Here is a 15,351-nt window from a genome sequence, read left to right as displayed (position 1 = left end):
AAAAAAATAGTTATTTCATTAAAAATTAAAATGTAAATTAATAACTGGGTAGTATTTTAGAAGTATAATAAATATAAAACTGACATAAAATTTAAAAATATATTTTCATCATTAAAATTAAATTGAACAATCTTATTTGCACACTTTCTCACTACTATGAACACAAATTTATAATCTTAAAATATAATTATTAGCAATGATTCGCTGATAAACTAAAATTATCGCCACAAAATATTTTAAGCAAATAATATGGCAAGAAAACAAATCATTAATATATCTAAATTTGTTATTTAAATTGTCTAGTATTTAAAAATTATTTTTCAAAAATTTTGATAATTATTCACAAATATTCTATATTGAATAAATGTTGTAAATTTAAATTTTGCACAGTAAAATTGTATTGTACAAAAATATAAATACTTTCTTTTTATAATTTTAAACAATAATTTCAATACTTTTTTTTTTTTTTTTTTGTTAAAGATGATAAAATTTTACACTTTTCACAATGAAAATGCGTTATCGAGTCTTTGGCAAAATATTGAATAAATAATAACTAGTATGTGAACAAATAAATATTAATGCTACTTATTATGGCAGTAATTGTGCGTTTCAAGTATTGTATTAAAACGATCAGAACTTTAACTTAACTAAAACTATTTTGTGATGTAAACTATCTTTTGGAAAAAATCATTAATTTAATTTTTCCAAAAAGATATTTTTTCAGAAAAAATAATCATAAACTTCTTAATTTTTCCATTGAATAAAAATAAATTTAAAAAGATGGACAATATCAATACTGTATCTCATTAAATATATAATATAAAAAGAACAAAGTGCTAAGAATTATTTGTGTTGATTATAAATTTTGTCCATTTTATCAAGAGATTCACTTATAGTATAAAAAATACGTAATTTTGATGTATAATTAAAAATACTTATTTCTTTTTTCTTCTATTTTTACAAATCACTGCAAGAAGAATCAAAAAGGAGAATTCATTCCAAGCTTGGTACCAAATTCCAAACGAGCTCGTTTCTGATATCTCACATTTACTCTGAAATAAATAATAATTATAATATCATAAAAAATTAATTAATTTATTTAATATATTCTAGATTTACTTGATCTCCTGCCACTTTGCGAATTCATTAATGAGAAATACTAAAGGTACTGTAGATAAAAAAGCGAGAGGAACAATTGTTAATAAATTTCCTAGTCTTTGGCTTTCTTCTTGGATCCAAAAATCGTAAAATATCATTCCAGAGAATCCAGCTTGAGTACATAAACTAAAAAAAAAAAGAAAATTCTATAATGTGACGAACAAAAATTTGATTTAATGATTAATTTCATTTTCAATAAATGTTTAATTTGATTTACTTACCCAATAAAAACAGTTAAAAACCACATCCAATTACTGAAGGGTTGCTTCCTCCAAATTGGATATTCTCGATGAACAAAACTTATAGATATTGTAACTGAAAAAAAATATTACATTAAGAACTGTTTGTTCTGTGACAAAGATGAGATTTAAAAATAATTAATTTTAAATGATGAAAAATTAAATATTTACCAAAATGTAACACTGTAATTGTGAGAGCAAAATGTTGAACAATAAGAATCATATTACTTGATTTTAATTGATTCCATCCTCCCCAAGATTCACTAGCATTTAATAAAGGGTACATGTAGAAGCATTTAGAATGTTCCATTTCATTTGATAAGCATAAAGTCATCAGTGAAATATATTGTGATAAAATGACAGTTATCACCGTGGGTAAAAATTTACTACCGTAGCACCAAAGAACAAACAATGTAACCTACGAAGAAAAGAAAATCACAAGAAATAATAAATTAAATTATCAAAGAAAGGATCAAATTTATGAATTATAATATTTGAAACTAAATCTTTTTTTTTTACCTGTCCATTTATGATACATTGATTTTTTCCTGTAGCTCGTTGCATTATTGTTGAGTCTGTTGGAGTAGCTACCATAGAAATTGAAAGAAGTGGAATAATTAAACACGTTAACCATAAAACTTGTCCTATTGAAAATAAAGGTGGCAAGAGTAAAAAACCAGATATTGCTTGAACTGCTGCAAGAGTTACTACACAGCCTAACCAAAATTGTACACAGTTCCATAGACATTTCATATAATGTCGAGCCTAGAAAATAAAAATGATAAAGAATAAAATAATTTAAAAATAATTGCCTCTGTTTCTATAAAATTAAATGGTTGACTTACCTCCATAACGAGGTGAAATATTGCTATTGGATCTTCTCGTCTTACACTTAGAGAACACGCGATAGAATTTAAACTTCGACTGAGATCAATTGGTGAGGGTCCTTGTTCTTCTTTTGTCGATATCAGAACAGGAACTCTTTGGCACACTTGAGGATACAATGGCTCCACGGCAACTCTACAAAAATTAAAATTTATTTTTCACAAAAATTAAAGTAAATTTTTTAATTTTGTTAAATGCAAAGAATAAACAAAAGACCCTTAAAAACAAAATTAACATGTATTAACATAAATTCTTTTTAGACAAAGATTTATTTAATTTAGTGAAATTCAAAATAATTAATTAAAAATTTTCTCAACGATTTAAACAATTTTTTTCAACAATTTGATAAAAGTTTTATAAATTTTCAACGATGATTAACATTGAAAATAAGTGTTGTGTTTATATACAACCTCAAAAAAGATTGTCAGCTTATCGAAATAAAATCTACAAATCTCCAACTATTCCAATAGAATCCGAAACAACTTACAAAAAATCTTACTTAGATAACAAAGTTTTTGAAATTAAATTAAAGAAGTGCAAAAATTCAAAAGTCACTGGAATAATTGATTTCAATACAACTAATCAATTATCATATACGGGACAATTTGAAAAACCAATTGAAAAAATATTTCCAAGAAATCATTTAAAATGCGAAGGCTGTGGTGATTTTACAAGTACTTATTTAAATTCATATTTTAACCCAGGTCTTGTAAAGACATTACCAATTAAACCAAAGAGAGGAAAACTTCAACATCCAGAACGAATGGAATGTAAAACAACAATGACTGAATCTTTCCAAAATCCCGGAATATCAAGAAAACAAAATGTAAAAACTAAATGCTCATTTGTATCAGAAGCTAAAATTGAAAATTTAACTATAAATCGTCTTTCATTTAAAAAACCCAATTATCAAAAAAGGAAAAATTGTCACCCCAAATATCGTCCAATTTTAACATCGTCAAAATTTGCCAATAATACAATTTACAAATCAAGTTACAAATCACCTGGTTATTATTTGTAAAATTCATTTCATTTTTATTCCCGAAAAAATTTTGTAAATAAAAAAACATGTAGTAAAATTTAATTTAAATAAAATAAAATTTTTCAAACTAAATTTTAGTTTAAATAATCAATTTCAATATTTTTCTAATAAATATAAAAAAAAAAAAACTCACGCAGCATCAGCTTGCATAAAAATTGGCATATTTTCTGCATTCGCTGCAGAGCCGAGAACGCAAACTACTTCGCCGTAGTCTTGCATAATATGTAACATTTCCGTTGTCACAATTGTATTACAATCAGTAAACAAAGAAACCAAAAGTGGAACATTGTCTATCATTTCGATGTGTGGCCTAATTTTATCTATACCTCGCGGTAATTTGGCCTGAAAAAAAAACAAAAATATTAACAATTTAATCAAAACTTATTTTCAAATTTCTTGGGGAAAATTTATTTATAAATATATATATATATATATACCCGATTTGATAAATCAAAATTGACTGGAGCACTTTGTTCCGTACTATCAGTTAGACAACTTAATGATCTCCATGCTTCTTGACCAGATCCTAAATCTACGCTCTGAACCAAAACACTATCTTCACTTCTCACGGTATCTTGTTCCCTAAAAAAAAAATAATCAACTTTAATCCACAAATATTAAATCAATGTTTTAATCAAATACTCCAATTTTAATCAAATATTAACTTTACTTCAACTGATAATTAAATCAATAACTTAATTACTTCAATTCAATTAATTACAATTTGAATTAAGCACTACAAAGCTTTGAATCTACTATTAATTTAATATTTAATAATAAATTTTAAAAAAATTCATTACGAAGAAGAATCTGAGTTTTCTTCAATTTCCTGTTTATCGACGAAATCGAAACTGTTACACACAAAAAAAAATGAGAGCACAAATGAAATTTGTATTTAATAAAAAATTATATGGTAAATATTGTAAAAAAAAAAAATTTGTACCTGTGACTCATTGCACTTTTTGTTTGATTTGATGCAATATTATTCCATTCTGTTGTATCATCATCAAATCTAACAGTGGTGAATTCTGTATTTATTGCACTTGGCGCTGACATACTCATAATTCGACTATTATCCAAATTGGAGCTACGGAAATAGAAAAAAAAAAAAGTAAATTATTATCCAATCTACAATTTAATTATCACTGTCGTAACACTGACACATTGAACGAGCTCAGATATGCAGCTGAATTAAATTTTCATGCTTCAATAATGGTATTTTTTTTCCTCTCTAATTAAGAATTTGGATCGATTTGAAATAGTTCACTTCAAAAGAGAATTTTACAAATTCTTTTTTTTGTGGCAACTCGTTTTGTCCAAAATTTTGAAAAATTGTTTTTCGATCCAAAATCTCAATTAGTTTAAGAGACACAAATAAATTATATGAGAAATAAAAGATCAACTAACAATTTGTAATTGTTTACAATTTTTTGTAAAATATTTCATACAACACATTTATTAATAAATATTTGTTTTTGATGGTGAATTTTTAATATTAGTAAGTTAGTGTTCGCCAGTGCCACTGATACAGATATTTGCATCAGTAAATTTTTTTTTTGGGGAAAATTTGTAAAATCTTTATGACATACCGAGGGGCGACATGATTAAGCAAGTTGCTGGCCTCATCCATGCAGGAGTGATTATACTGATGAGATCTAGTTGAAGGAGTGGGTGAGGACATGGCTGCTGCCTGGCTCACCCACCATCCTACTGGACTCTCGGACCTAGTTTGTTAGTTACACTCAACATTTAGTCGCACAAATGATATTTCCATAGTGAATCATAACTGCCATATATATATATATATATATTGTTTTTCATTCAATTAAATTTTTCTCATATTATTAACACAGTATTGTAATAAAAATAACAATTTTAATTTACAAAATAATAAAAATAATTTAATTGAATGAATAAAGTTTAATTAATTTTATTTAATTGAAACATTCACACAATTAAGTGAGAATATTTCAATAATATTAGTGTATTGTGTATGTTAAAATGCGATGAAAAAATTAGAACATGTTAGTGATATGTATGAGAATCTAACAAACAAGCGCGAATTTTTGAAACAGATGGACACATTGAAAAATATTGTTTTTTTTTTTTTTTTGTTGTTCTACAGAAAACATTGCCTCCATTTTTTGAGCATAGAATAAGAAAAGAAGCTGAAGCAAGAAAACAAATTAGATATTTAATGTACGTTACTGAGAGAAATATTTACCTATTTCTTTCGCTGAGAAGTGATATATGACAATTCCAACCACTTTCCAATCCCATTTTCTCGGAGAAAACACGAGAACGTAATTCATTTTCTTTACTAAAATGCACAAATCTTATGCAAGCTCTTTCTAATTGCTCAATTAATTGCACCTTAAAAAATACAATTATTAATGATTTGTTTAAATTTTAAATTAAATAATTATTTAATAATAAAAATTGTAAATAATTTAATAGTGTACCATATCTGTTTGAGCTTGATACTGCATGGTAACCATTCCAATAAAAACCTGATTGCACTGGAGTTCAAAACAGCTATCCACATGATTAACATCTTCATCTTTACTCTCATTACAAAGCAAAGAATCTATTTTCAAATAATTTTTTAAATTAAACATTAATTTCCTCACGTTACAAAAAAAAAAAATATTAAAAAAAATCTCACCAGTCGAATGAAATTGACCTAAAACTCCCTTCCCTCTTGGATCGAAAACATTTTTAAAATCCCACATTAAAGGTGTTGGACTTCGATAAGGTGTATAAAGATGTTTACTGTCCGAAGGAAGTTCCAAATAGATATTCGAAATTTTTCCATTCAAACATTTTGTCAATGGTCTATATGCAAATGCACTACAGTAAGAAGTTAAACTAGTTCGTTGATAAAAATCCTGGACTTTTTTTCTAGAAATTATATACAAGAAAATATATTTTAAAATTATGTAAGAAATGTAAATTATAATTAGATATGAAAAATAGATATTATTCTATGAATTTAAAATAAAAAAGTATAATCAAATTTCAAAAACCTATCTGAAGTTGATAAAGGACACAAATCTTGCCCGTCCCAAAATTCAATACATGAATCGAGAATAATATCTGCAGTGCCTTGTGTTAATAATTGTAGACCTCCTCCACTTTTTTCCCTCACAACAACCGCCACCATGTGTGGAAATGGAAATTTCAATTTTGTAGCAATACTCAAAGACTTTGCAAATTTAATATCCCGACGCACCATTTCTGGTTGCTGAAAAAAAAATTTTACAATTTGTCAAAAATGTAAACAAGAACAAGTTTTTTCAAACATGAAATAAAACAAATTTTTTAATATGTATGAATATATTACTTACAACGTGTCTAAAAGTCGACAATTGTTGTTGAAGTTGAAAAATTTCTTGAGCCTGATCTTGAAACCCAATTTGTTTGGCCAATTCACAAAGACACCTAAAAGAAGATAAATTAAATTAAAACAAAAATAAGGGGAAATTTTTATATATATAATATTAAAAAAAAAGCAAAGCTGCAGAATTCAGTTGTAAAGCTTTTTTTATAGATTTAAAGCAACTCCTACAAAATCATACTTAACCACCAAAGCCACCAAATTATAAAAAATGTTCTAAGCCGATTTCCCATTTTTTTCAAATTAAAATAAAACGATAATAACAGAAATAATAATAATAATCAAATTTAAGATATTTCAAATGAAATCTATAAAATATGAGCGATTTGAAGAAAATTAAAAGAGTCATTATAGTGGGAAATCGGTAATTATTGGTGAAGAAAAGAATAAAGTTATCGTTGGACTGACCACATCTGTCTGGGGCTTCCTGAATCATCTGCTAAATAGACTTGCTTTTTTGCCTCATTTTTTGCGTCATACCCACTTTTTTCCTCAAAACTGTGTGCCTGGCAGCTGATAAATTTCGTTATTTTCACATCATTGACAACACGAATAATACAATATATTCATGCCAAAAAGATTATATTTATCAACTAAATAGGGATTATAACAGTTTTCTTTTTTTTTTCTCAACGATATAGGCTAAGCAAAACTTAATCAAAAAGAGAACATCAGTCAAAACAAGAAAACAAGCAGTAGCATTGTTAAGTGACAATTAATTTTAATTCAATTATTTAAAAATTCTTTAGAATAATCTTACCGTCTATTAGTCACTGGAATAAGATTTTCACTATGCAATGCCTCGCAGGAGACATGTGAACAAAATTTTGTATAATGCTCTTGTGTATCCATATTACATGTATTTAATAGAATTGCCAAGCCTAGAGGTTTTAGGGAATTTAAATATTGTCGCCATGAATGATCGTCAAATTGTAAACGAAAAGGCAATGCATGATCATGTGTCAAATCTAAAACTTCTGCCACAGTGTGTGATGAATCTGCGAAAAAGTTTAACAACAAAAAAATTAATCTAAAATAAAAATATGAAATTTTTATTAAAAACCATAATTTCAGACAATAATGATCAAATCTTACCATCCCTTATATTTTGCTAGTAAATTCAAAAATTAAATAAATCAAAAAAAAAAAAAAACTATCATAAATTTATATAATAAATATGTATAAAATTATTTTTGGAAATATTTTCTTATTTCAGGTATTTTTAATATTATTCTGAATTTTCAATCCTTTAGCTTCTCAAAAAAAAAAAAAAAAAAAATGTTTTACCATTTTGAGAAAAAGAACTCTTATTTGTATCCTGTTTCACTGATGAATCCCCTTGTCGAGAAGTCTCCGTAATTTTGTCAATACTAATTGTACTGGAATCAGAATTATCAATTTAAAATCAAACATTCGAAACAAAAGTAATTCAGAAGAAAAAACCGTGAAATTAACTTACCTTGAGGTTCTTGAGACAGAGTTAGCATTTCTCAAGAAGAAGACTTTTTCCGCTGTTGGATTTGGCCAAGAAAGTATTCCCTTTTTATCAATACAGCAAAGTGCCTTAAATATAATTTTTAATAATTTAAATAATTGAAAATATCAAATTATAGAGAAAAAAAAAAGAATTTTCCATTTGTTTTTACCGTCACCGAACCAAGAACGTGAAGAATACTAGCAGATCTAGACATCATATGTTCCCTTCCAAAAAGAATATCTAAAAAATATTCTTTTAATTCCGACCAATTGTAAACAACATCAGGATGAGAAGGATCAGCAATATCTGCATCCTCAAATGGATCTAGAAACTAAATTCAACCACAATATTAAAGAATATACGAATATAAAATAATTTGCCTAAAGAAAATGAGAAAAAGAAAATATTTTTTATTAAAAAATTAACTCTAGTATTTTAAAACAAACCTGAGTTCTTTTCGAAGATTGATAAAGTTTGAATAATGCTTTGAACCTTGCCATTCCAAAACAATTTAGAAAAATCCACCAAACAGGAAAACTAATAGGCAAGAGTGGCAGAGTAACAGCAATTGGTTGAAATAAAAACATTTCATACCAAGGACCAATACCAAAAAATTCAGAAAGATAGAGATAACGAAGTAAATTAACTAAAAGGACAATAATCAGGAGAATTGGATACAAGAGTTGTTCAATACAACATATCATAACAAGATGACGTTCACGATTATGATATGTTACAGGACGATCCAATGCTTGTTCAAGAGCTAATCTTAAATTTGTCAAATATGGAGTCTCTTTAAGTTTGTAATTTTTGTTTTTTAAAGGAATTCTTGCTTGAGGTGTCGAAAAAACTTCATTTGAACCATGAACAGGTGGACTATAAATTTCTTTTGCGTGCAAAATAGGAGCTTCTGGATCCTAAAAAAAGAAATATTTAAAGACAATTATAAATTCATTTATATAAAATAAATTTAATATAAAACTTACATCAATTGGCACGCAATATCCAGGTACTTGCTGTCCTGGTTTAATCACTATAATGTCGCCAGCAACAAGTAGAGCCCATGGTAAATTAACTATTTGACCTTCACGATAGGTCCATTGCAAGGTAATACAAGGTGAAAGAGGACTACATAAATGTGGATAATTTTCCGCATTCCAATGGCACAAATAACTAGCAGCTGAAATATAATACATTTCTTTTTAGAAAATCATGTTTCATAAAAAATAATTTCATCTCAAAAAAAAACTCACCTTCTAATTGTTCAATAAGAATTCGAACTCTATGTGGAATTTCTTTATGTCGTAATTTATTATCCGAGGCTACTAAAATAAAATTAAAAACGACTAGACATAAGATGATCAGTCCTTCGTATAATAATGTTGAATATCTGTAAAATTGTTTTTCATTATTATTGTATCAAATTAATAATAAAAAAGGAAATAAATAAATATATAAAAATTTTAAATATACCTTGCAGCTTCCTCAACAGTGAAAAAAACAGCTATGAGGGAAATAGCATTAATTAAAAGTGCTAAAGCTGAAGTCCAACAGAGGGTTGTATATTGACTTCGATGATGTAAGGCATCATTTAACCAAGCCCTACTTTTCCTGTTAATAATTATCAATTTATTAATATATGACATTGAAGAAAAATTATTTTAATTTATTAATATAAAATAATTATTATAATAAGCTTACTTATTTTTTCTGCATTCTTCTTCAAATTCATCTAATACTCGTTTAATATCACGTTTCAAAATTTGGAGAGCAGCTGACGTAGTTAAACCTAAATTTTCATTTGCACTCATGTTTTTCCGACTTTCCTCCATGTTCTATAATTTATTATTATTATCTTTTAAATCTAAAATTATTTTTCTTTTCGCCCAAACATATCAATAAATATATATGTAAACTTTAAATTAGTGAGAAAATAATAATATTTGTCAAAAATTAATTTTTCCACAATTAAACCTAATTTTCAGATTAAATATGAAATTTTTTACATTTTAATAATATTGTTAAGCCTCTATTAGTTTTTGATTGAAATGACAATTATAAATAATTGTTTATTAAATATTAATATGAAGATGCTTAAAAATCAAAACAAATGAAAGTTAGGTTAGAATGGTTAATTTGCATTACGTAACAATATCAAAAGCTTTTTACAGTACCTGTCTGTTCGATTATTGTCAGCTGATCTCTCAATAAATAATATCACAGTGTTTTGTTATTTAAAATAATTCCCATTACATAGTATTCTTTAAATATTTTTTGACATTTACATCCATTGGCACTGACTCCGAAAACGAAAACGGACGCACGCAGCAAAACTGAGCAAAACATTCATGGCGTGCAATTTCCAATAAATATGGAGTTTCTATATTTATATGTATATATATAATGCACTTCAACTCTTCTAATAATTAGGACAATCATCCATAAGTGTTTAGTAATAAAAAAAAGTTTCCTAGAATATCTAAATCGCAGTTTTTGTCTTGAAATTATTTTCGTGTTTACATTGTGTCCATATTTAAATTTTAAGGTTAGGTTCAGGTATATTAATTTACTTTTTATAAAACATAAGATTTGTTTAGAAATTCTTTAATAATTAAAATTGACAGGTATTTTAATATTAACAGAATTATTATTTATTTTACATTGTTTTAATTTTTATTTATTTTCAGATGATTTTTTAGAAAAAAAAACAAAGATTTATATATTTAAAAACACAAGTATTTTTAATTAATTGTTCTAAAGCCGAATGTTTTTTTATTATGAAAATGTTATTTAAAACTGAAATAATTTTTTGATAAATGAAAATTTTTGCAAGAAAAATATCTGAGATACTGAAAAATTTATTGAGATTACATGTTTATGAACATCTTATATTTATTTTGTTCATTTCGTTTGTTTTGATTAATACTACTTATTAAAGAGGAAAGATAAATATAAGAAAAAATAATAGAAAAAAAATTCAACTTCATATACGTGGATATATTTATACAAAAAGAGAGAGACGGAGAGAGAGAGAGAGAAATTAACAATTTAGAAAGTGGAGAAAGATTTCTTATAAATTGATTATAGGTATATAAATTAATTTTAATATATCAATAAATGATAGATTTTAAGATATTGAAGAATCATTATAGCATGATATTAAAGTCTTTTCTTAGATTTTGCTACTCAGTCGTACATCCGTCATTAACAAGGAATGACAGTTATCGTTACTCTTTTCATTGTGGTTTTGTGCTACTGAAGAAAACTTGTGTAACGATCTATGATAAGCAATTATAAAAAACAGTACTGATTCGATAAGTCAAACTCGTTTGTTGATAATGACATCATTCAAGAAATTTGAAAAATTAGAAGAAGTACTACAATTGTTTTTGTTACCTAATTATAATATTGTCTCAACAACTTATCTTGATTTATTATTGACACAAATTGCCGATGACAAAACAGAACGTGAGTAATTTTGAATTATTTTTTTTTCACTTTTCTGTAATCCTAACCTAAGAAAATTTTCAAATACTTTTTCTATAATTATAAATTTTGCTAATTTAAAAATATTAATCTTATCATTAATGCATATTTCTTAAAGGAATAATTATATATACTGTATTGTTGAAATGATTTTTTTCTTTTTTAATTTTTGATTTCATTAATTTTTTTTTATTATTTAAAATAGTTAGACAAAATCATCGACAGCTTTTTCTATCATGGATCCCAAAAGCTTTGACAATTTGGAATTTAGATCAAAAGCCATGTCAAGCTGTTATTTCATTTACAATTAAACTTGTGGGTTTAATAGCACAAGATGAAGAGTCATTTAAAATCTGGTATTGTGACGATGTTTATAATAAACTTTGCAACGTATTTCGCTTACGTGAAAATGACTTATCAGCATCTATTAAAATGGCATATACATCAATGCTGTGCAATTTAATTCAACATTCAAGCGGTAGACAATGGGTGAACGAATCAGGTGTATGGAGAGATATGATAAGCTTTGCGCATCTAAATCACACGCTTTACGTAACAAGAGAGAGTCAAAAATTTGTTTGGACACTTTTACTTTATGAATCAAAAAATACAAATTTTTGCAAAGATATTATTATTGCTGCTGTGTCACCCTTGACACAAAATATATGCAATGCACAAACTCATGTGATTTTGGAAGAAAATTATATGAATGATAATGCTCTTTTGTGCACTACTTTAGATTTATTGACCAGCATTCTTGAAAATACACTTTTTCACAGTTTGGACAATACTATTCCTTCATTGATTGAAGAGCTTGCTAATTTAGAAACACGATTAAGAGCTCTTTTTGAAGCTTGTATCAGTACTCGTTTTTTACAGCATATACTCAAATTATTGCTTCTTTCATTGTTTAAAAGATTAAAGGATGGAATTAAAGCTCCATTGGAGAAGGTTGATGATGAAGCTAATGAAAAATTTCGTTTTGGTCTTTGTTATATGAGCACGTTACTTCTCTCCAAGAAATATGTTCTTGACATTGTCAGAATGAATAAATACTCTTTCATTTATTGGAAAAAACTCAAATCACTTTGTGAATTTTCTTTAGGATTGCCACATAAATTTGAACATCAAGTTATTTGTTTAATGGTAAGTTTTTTTTTTTAAATCAATTTTTCAGCTTGTAGAAAAAAAAATTAATTTCTATTTTTTATTATTCTAAAAATGTTTTATTTCCAACTTTATAGGTAATGCCGTTGACCTCAACTTACGGAGCAAAACGTACAATGCATGACTTTTTTGAAATATATATTAACAAAATGTTTGAAATAACATGTACTGCAATTCAAAGAATATGTTACAATGTGAGAGATGTAATATTAAAAACTGATCTTCCTTTGGAATTAATTTGCAAGTCATCAATTGAAATGCTAATGGAGATTATCAATATTATGGACAGGGTATGAAAATAGTTTTCAACTATTTTTATATTTTTTACCCGATTTTGTTATTTTTATTCTCTATCCTTTTTTTTAAATTTCTTTTTTGCAGGATGTAGCAATAATTATTTTTCAAACAATGTGTTATGTATTAAAAAATTATGCTCCAGCAATTGAAAATTCATCTGATTGTTGTGTTAAAACTCAAGCTGAACGTCAGAAAAAATCTTCTATTAAAATATTACTTGATGGAGAACCAATAACTGAAAGACCAATTTTACTCGGAGCACTTCTCGATGGTCTCATAACAATGACGGAGAAATTTAAATTAAAATGGCAAGAATGTGTAGAGACAATTTGTATTTTGTCACTCGCTCAACATATTCTTGATCACTCTGGAGTTTCACCAACGGTATTGTTTATTATTCTATTAATTTTTTAATTTTATAAAAATAAAATTGATTGTTAATAAAATTTTAATTTACAGATTTGCGTTAAAGCATTAAAACTTTGTAAATTAGCAATTCAAAATTTTATGCCACCACATTTGGCACTGCTTGTTGATTCTGACAGTCATATGAATTACATTGGACCAACATTGTTCAAAAGGCTTCATAATCCTAACTGGGAAGTTGTTGACAGTGTATTTGAGGTTTTAAATACCATGGCTACAATTTCTGAAGATAGTATGTAACATAAGGCTAGAAATTTAAAAAAAAAAAATAATTTAAACAAATTTTTGCAAATAAAATTATTTTTTGTAGAATACCCAGCATTTCAGGACTTTCTTCTGAATCATCAATTCCTGCAAGTTGCTGCTTCTGTTTCCATGAGTGACAGCGAAAGTTATGTAAGAGCTTCAGCGCTAATTTTCCTGGCAACAACAGTCAGAATAGAAAAACTCTGGACCACTACATTATCTGAATTGGAATTACCAGTAGGTTTTTTTTTTTTTTTTTGAATTTTCATTCATTCAATTTACTTCTACAAATTTGTATTAGTAATTAATTAATAATTGAATTTTTTTCATTTGTTTCTAGGAAAAAGCCATTCACTTAATTAATCAAGAAAGTGAGGCAATTGTACGAAGAGAGGCCGTGTCCCTTCTTACGGAATTATATATTCATCGTCAATGGCAGTAAGTGTTAATTGAGCAAAAAACGTTTTGTTTTAATTTGCATTAATTTTGTTTGTTTTATATATAGAAAAGCAAGTATTGATGTTATGACAAATGCAATGGCAACTGCAGCTGTTTTGGATTTACATTGGGAAGTAAAAGTGAATGCACTTCAATTTTGGAGACACTTTATAAAATCCCATCTTACTGATCAAGGAATGCTTGATGGATCATTTCCTAATGTCACTTTTTCGAAAGAGCATAGAAAAATCGTACAACTTAACGAGACTGAAATCAAACGAAGAGTTAATAAAGCTCTAGACGATTTGGCAAAACAAAAATGCCTCGGGGTAAGTTAATATTTAATTAATTTTTTTTAATACTCAAAAAGATATACAATTTTAAAAAAAAATTTTAAATTAGGTAATTTTGCAATGCTTGAAGGATGACAGTGACTTTGAAGTGTGCAAAGAAACAGCGAAAATTATAAGTAGACTCAAAACTTTTTTGGTTAAATATAAAATTAATGAACCATTTCCTGTGGTACAACTTCCAAAGGATAGTGCAACTTTAGACACAACATATGTGAGGCCAGCGAATTTTGAAAATTGCAATTCAGGAGAAACAAAAACTAATTCTTCAAATGTAATTGATGATATTGTCAGTAAAAACGATACAAATTTGTTGTCAGCAATTTATGAGAATTCAATGAAAATGGATGATGAACAAAATAATGAAGATGAAAATGAAACACTAAAAACAATAGCTAATGTAACGAGACAAGATTTTTTGAATGTAATCCTCGAAAAGGATATAAATGCTTATATCGAGGAAAAAAGTTCTTGGCTTACAACATATACAAATAGTTTTGAGTCAGTCCTCGATGATATTTTAACACTCTATGAACATAATGATGTGAACTCAATGGACTGTTACTAATTTCTATTTTTTTTTACATACTCTTATGTGCCTTTTATATTATAAATAATGCACTCATTTGTACCTATAGAAATTGTCTTACTTGTTTCTTTTTAAAAATGAATTATACCATTATTTTTTCAATGCATTCTTTATTACTGGAATGTATGACACAAAACTGAGATTTTTAAAATAC

The 15,351-nt window shown here is 26.7% G+C and overlaps 2 protein-coding genes across 6 annotated transcripts; one reads left to right on the top strand and one right to left on the bottom strand.

The window, feature by feature from the left end:
- Window positions 1–85: 85 nt before the first annotated feature.
- Window positions 86–10,521, bottom strand: LOC127289846 (transmembrane protein 94). 3 transcript variants are annotated; one of them, XM_051318059.1, is made up of 26 exons: window positions 10,373–10,521; window positions 9,900–10,033; window positions 9,672–9,809; window positions 9,452–9,588; window positions 9,185–9,378; window positions 8,645–9,115; window positions 8,368–8,529; window positions 8,181–8,284; window positions 8,009–8,100; window positions 7,482–7,719; window positions 7,130–7,234; window positions 6,672–6,765; window positions 6,351–6,568; window positions 5,990–6,225; window positions 5,787–5,911; window positions 5,549–5,697; window positions 4,914–5,048; window positions 4,268–4,411; window positions 3,762–3,906; window positions 3,458–3,666; window positions 2,243–2,417; window positions 1,917–2,162; window positions 1,569–1,815; window positions 1,380–1,473; window positions 1,120–1,284; window positions 86–1,052 (listed from the first exon to the last, which is right to left on the bottom strand). In XM_051318059.1, the coding sequence occupies exons 2-26, from the start codon at window positions 10,028–10,030 to the stop codon at window positions 980–982; spliced, it is 4,227 nt and encodes a 1,408-aa protein (XP_051174016.1). In that variant the 5' UTR covers window positions 10,031–10,033; window positions 10,373–10,521; the 3' UTR covers window positions 86–979. The 3 variants fall into 3 exon arrangements, with proteins under 3 accessions (XP_051174016.1, XP_051174018.1, XP_051174017.1); XM_051318061.1 differs by lacking the exon at window positions 4,914–5,048; XM_051318060.1 differs by lacking the exon at window positions 7,130–7,234.
- A 77-nt stretch (window positions 10,522–10,598) lies between these two features.
- LOC127289847 (uncharacterized) lies at window positions 10,599–15,299 on the top strand. Of its 3 annotated transcripts, none has more exons than XM_051318062.1 (11): window positions 10,612–10,743; window positions 10,886–11,285; window positions 11,375–11,666; window positions 11,890–12,830; window positions 12,929–13,141; window positions 13,233–13,532; window positions 13,608–13,806; window positions 13,885–14,057; window positions 14,161–14,258; window positions 14,326–14,587; window positions 14,661–15,299. In XM_051318062.1, exons 3-11 carry the CDS (start codon window positions 11,537–11,539, stop codon window positions 15,174–15,176), a joined length of 2,832 nt encoding a protein of 943 aa, XP_051174019.1. In that variant the 5' UTR covers window positions 10,612–10,743; window positions 10,886–11,285; window positions 11,375–11,536; the 3' UTR covers window positions 15,177–15,299. The 3 variants fall into 3 exon arrangements, with proteins under 3 accessions (XP_051174021.1, XP_051174019.1, XP_051174020.1); XM_051318063.1 differs by having other exon boundaries at window positions 11,364–11,666; XM_051318064.1 differs by lacking the exon at window positions 10,886–11,285 and having other exon boundaries at window positions 10,599–10,743.
- Window positions 15,300–15,351: the final 52 nt, after the last annotated feature.

Source organism: Leptopilina boulardi, unplaced genomic scaffold (assembly GCF_019393585.1).
Source record: "Leptopilina boulardi isolate dan_hultmark-lab unplaced genomic scaffold, ZJU_Lbou_2.1 LbouV2_51, whole genome shotgun sequence".
Taxonomy (NCBI): domain Eukaryota; kingdom Metazoa; phylum Arthropoda; class Insecta; order Hymenoptera; family Figitidae; genus Leptopilina; species Leptopilina boulardi.
This window is presented reverse-complemented; position numbering and strand designations above follow the sequence as displayed.

Bases quoted from the DNA above. Each gene is read 5' to 3' on its own strand.
- LOC127289846 (XM_051318059.1), bottom strand. From the start codon at position 10,030: ATGGAGGAAAGTCGGAAAAACATGAGTGCAAATGAAAATTTAGGTTTA. The intron at 5,698-5,786 runs GTACACTATTAA...GTATTTTTTAAG, and splicing joins ATCAAGCTCAAACAGATATG to GTGCAATTAATTGAGCAATT. The intron at 2,163-2,242 runs GTAAGTCAACCA...TTTATTTTCTAG, and splicing joins TATTTCACCTCGTTATGGAG to GCTCGACATTATATGAAATG.
- LOC127289847 (XM_051318064.1), top strand. From the start codon at position 11,537: ATGACATCATTCAAGAAATTTGAAAAATTAGAAGAAGTACTACAATTG. The intron at 12,831-12,928 runs GTAAGTTTTTTT...CCAACTTTATAG, and splicing joins ATCAAGTTATTTGTTTAATG to GTAATGCCGTTGACCTCAAC. The intron at 14,259-14,325 runs GTAAGTGTTAAT...TTTTATATATAG, and splicing joins TATATTCATCGTCAATGGCA to AAAAGCAAGTATTGATGTTA.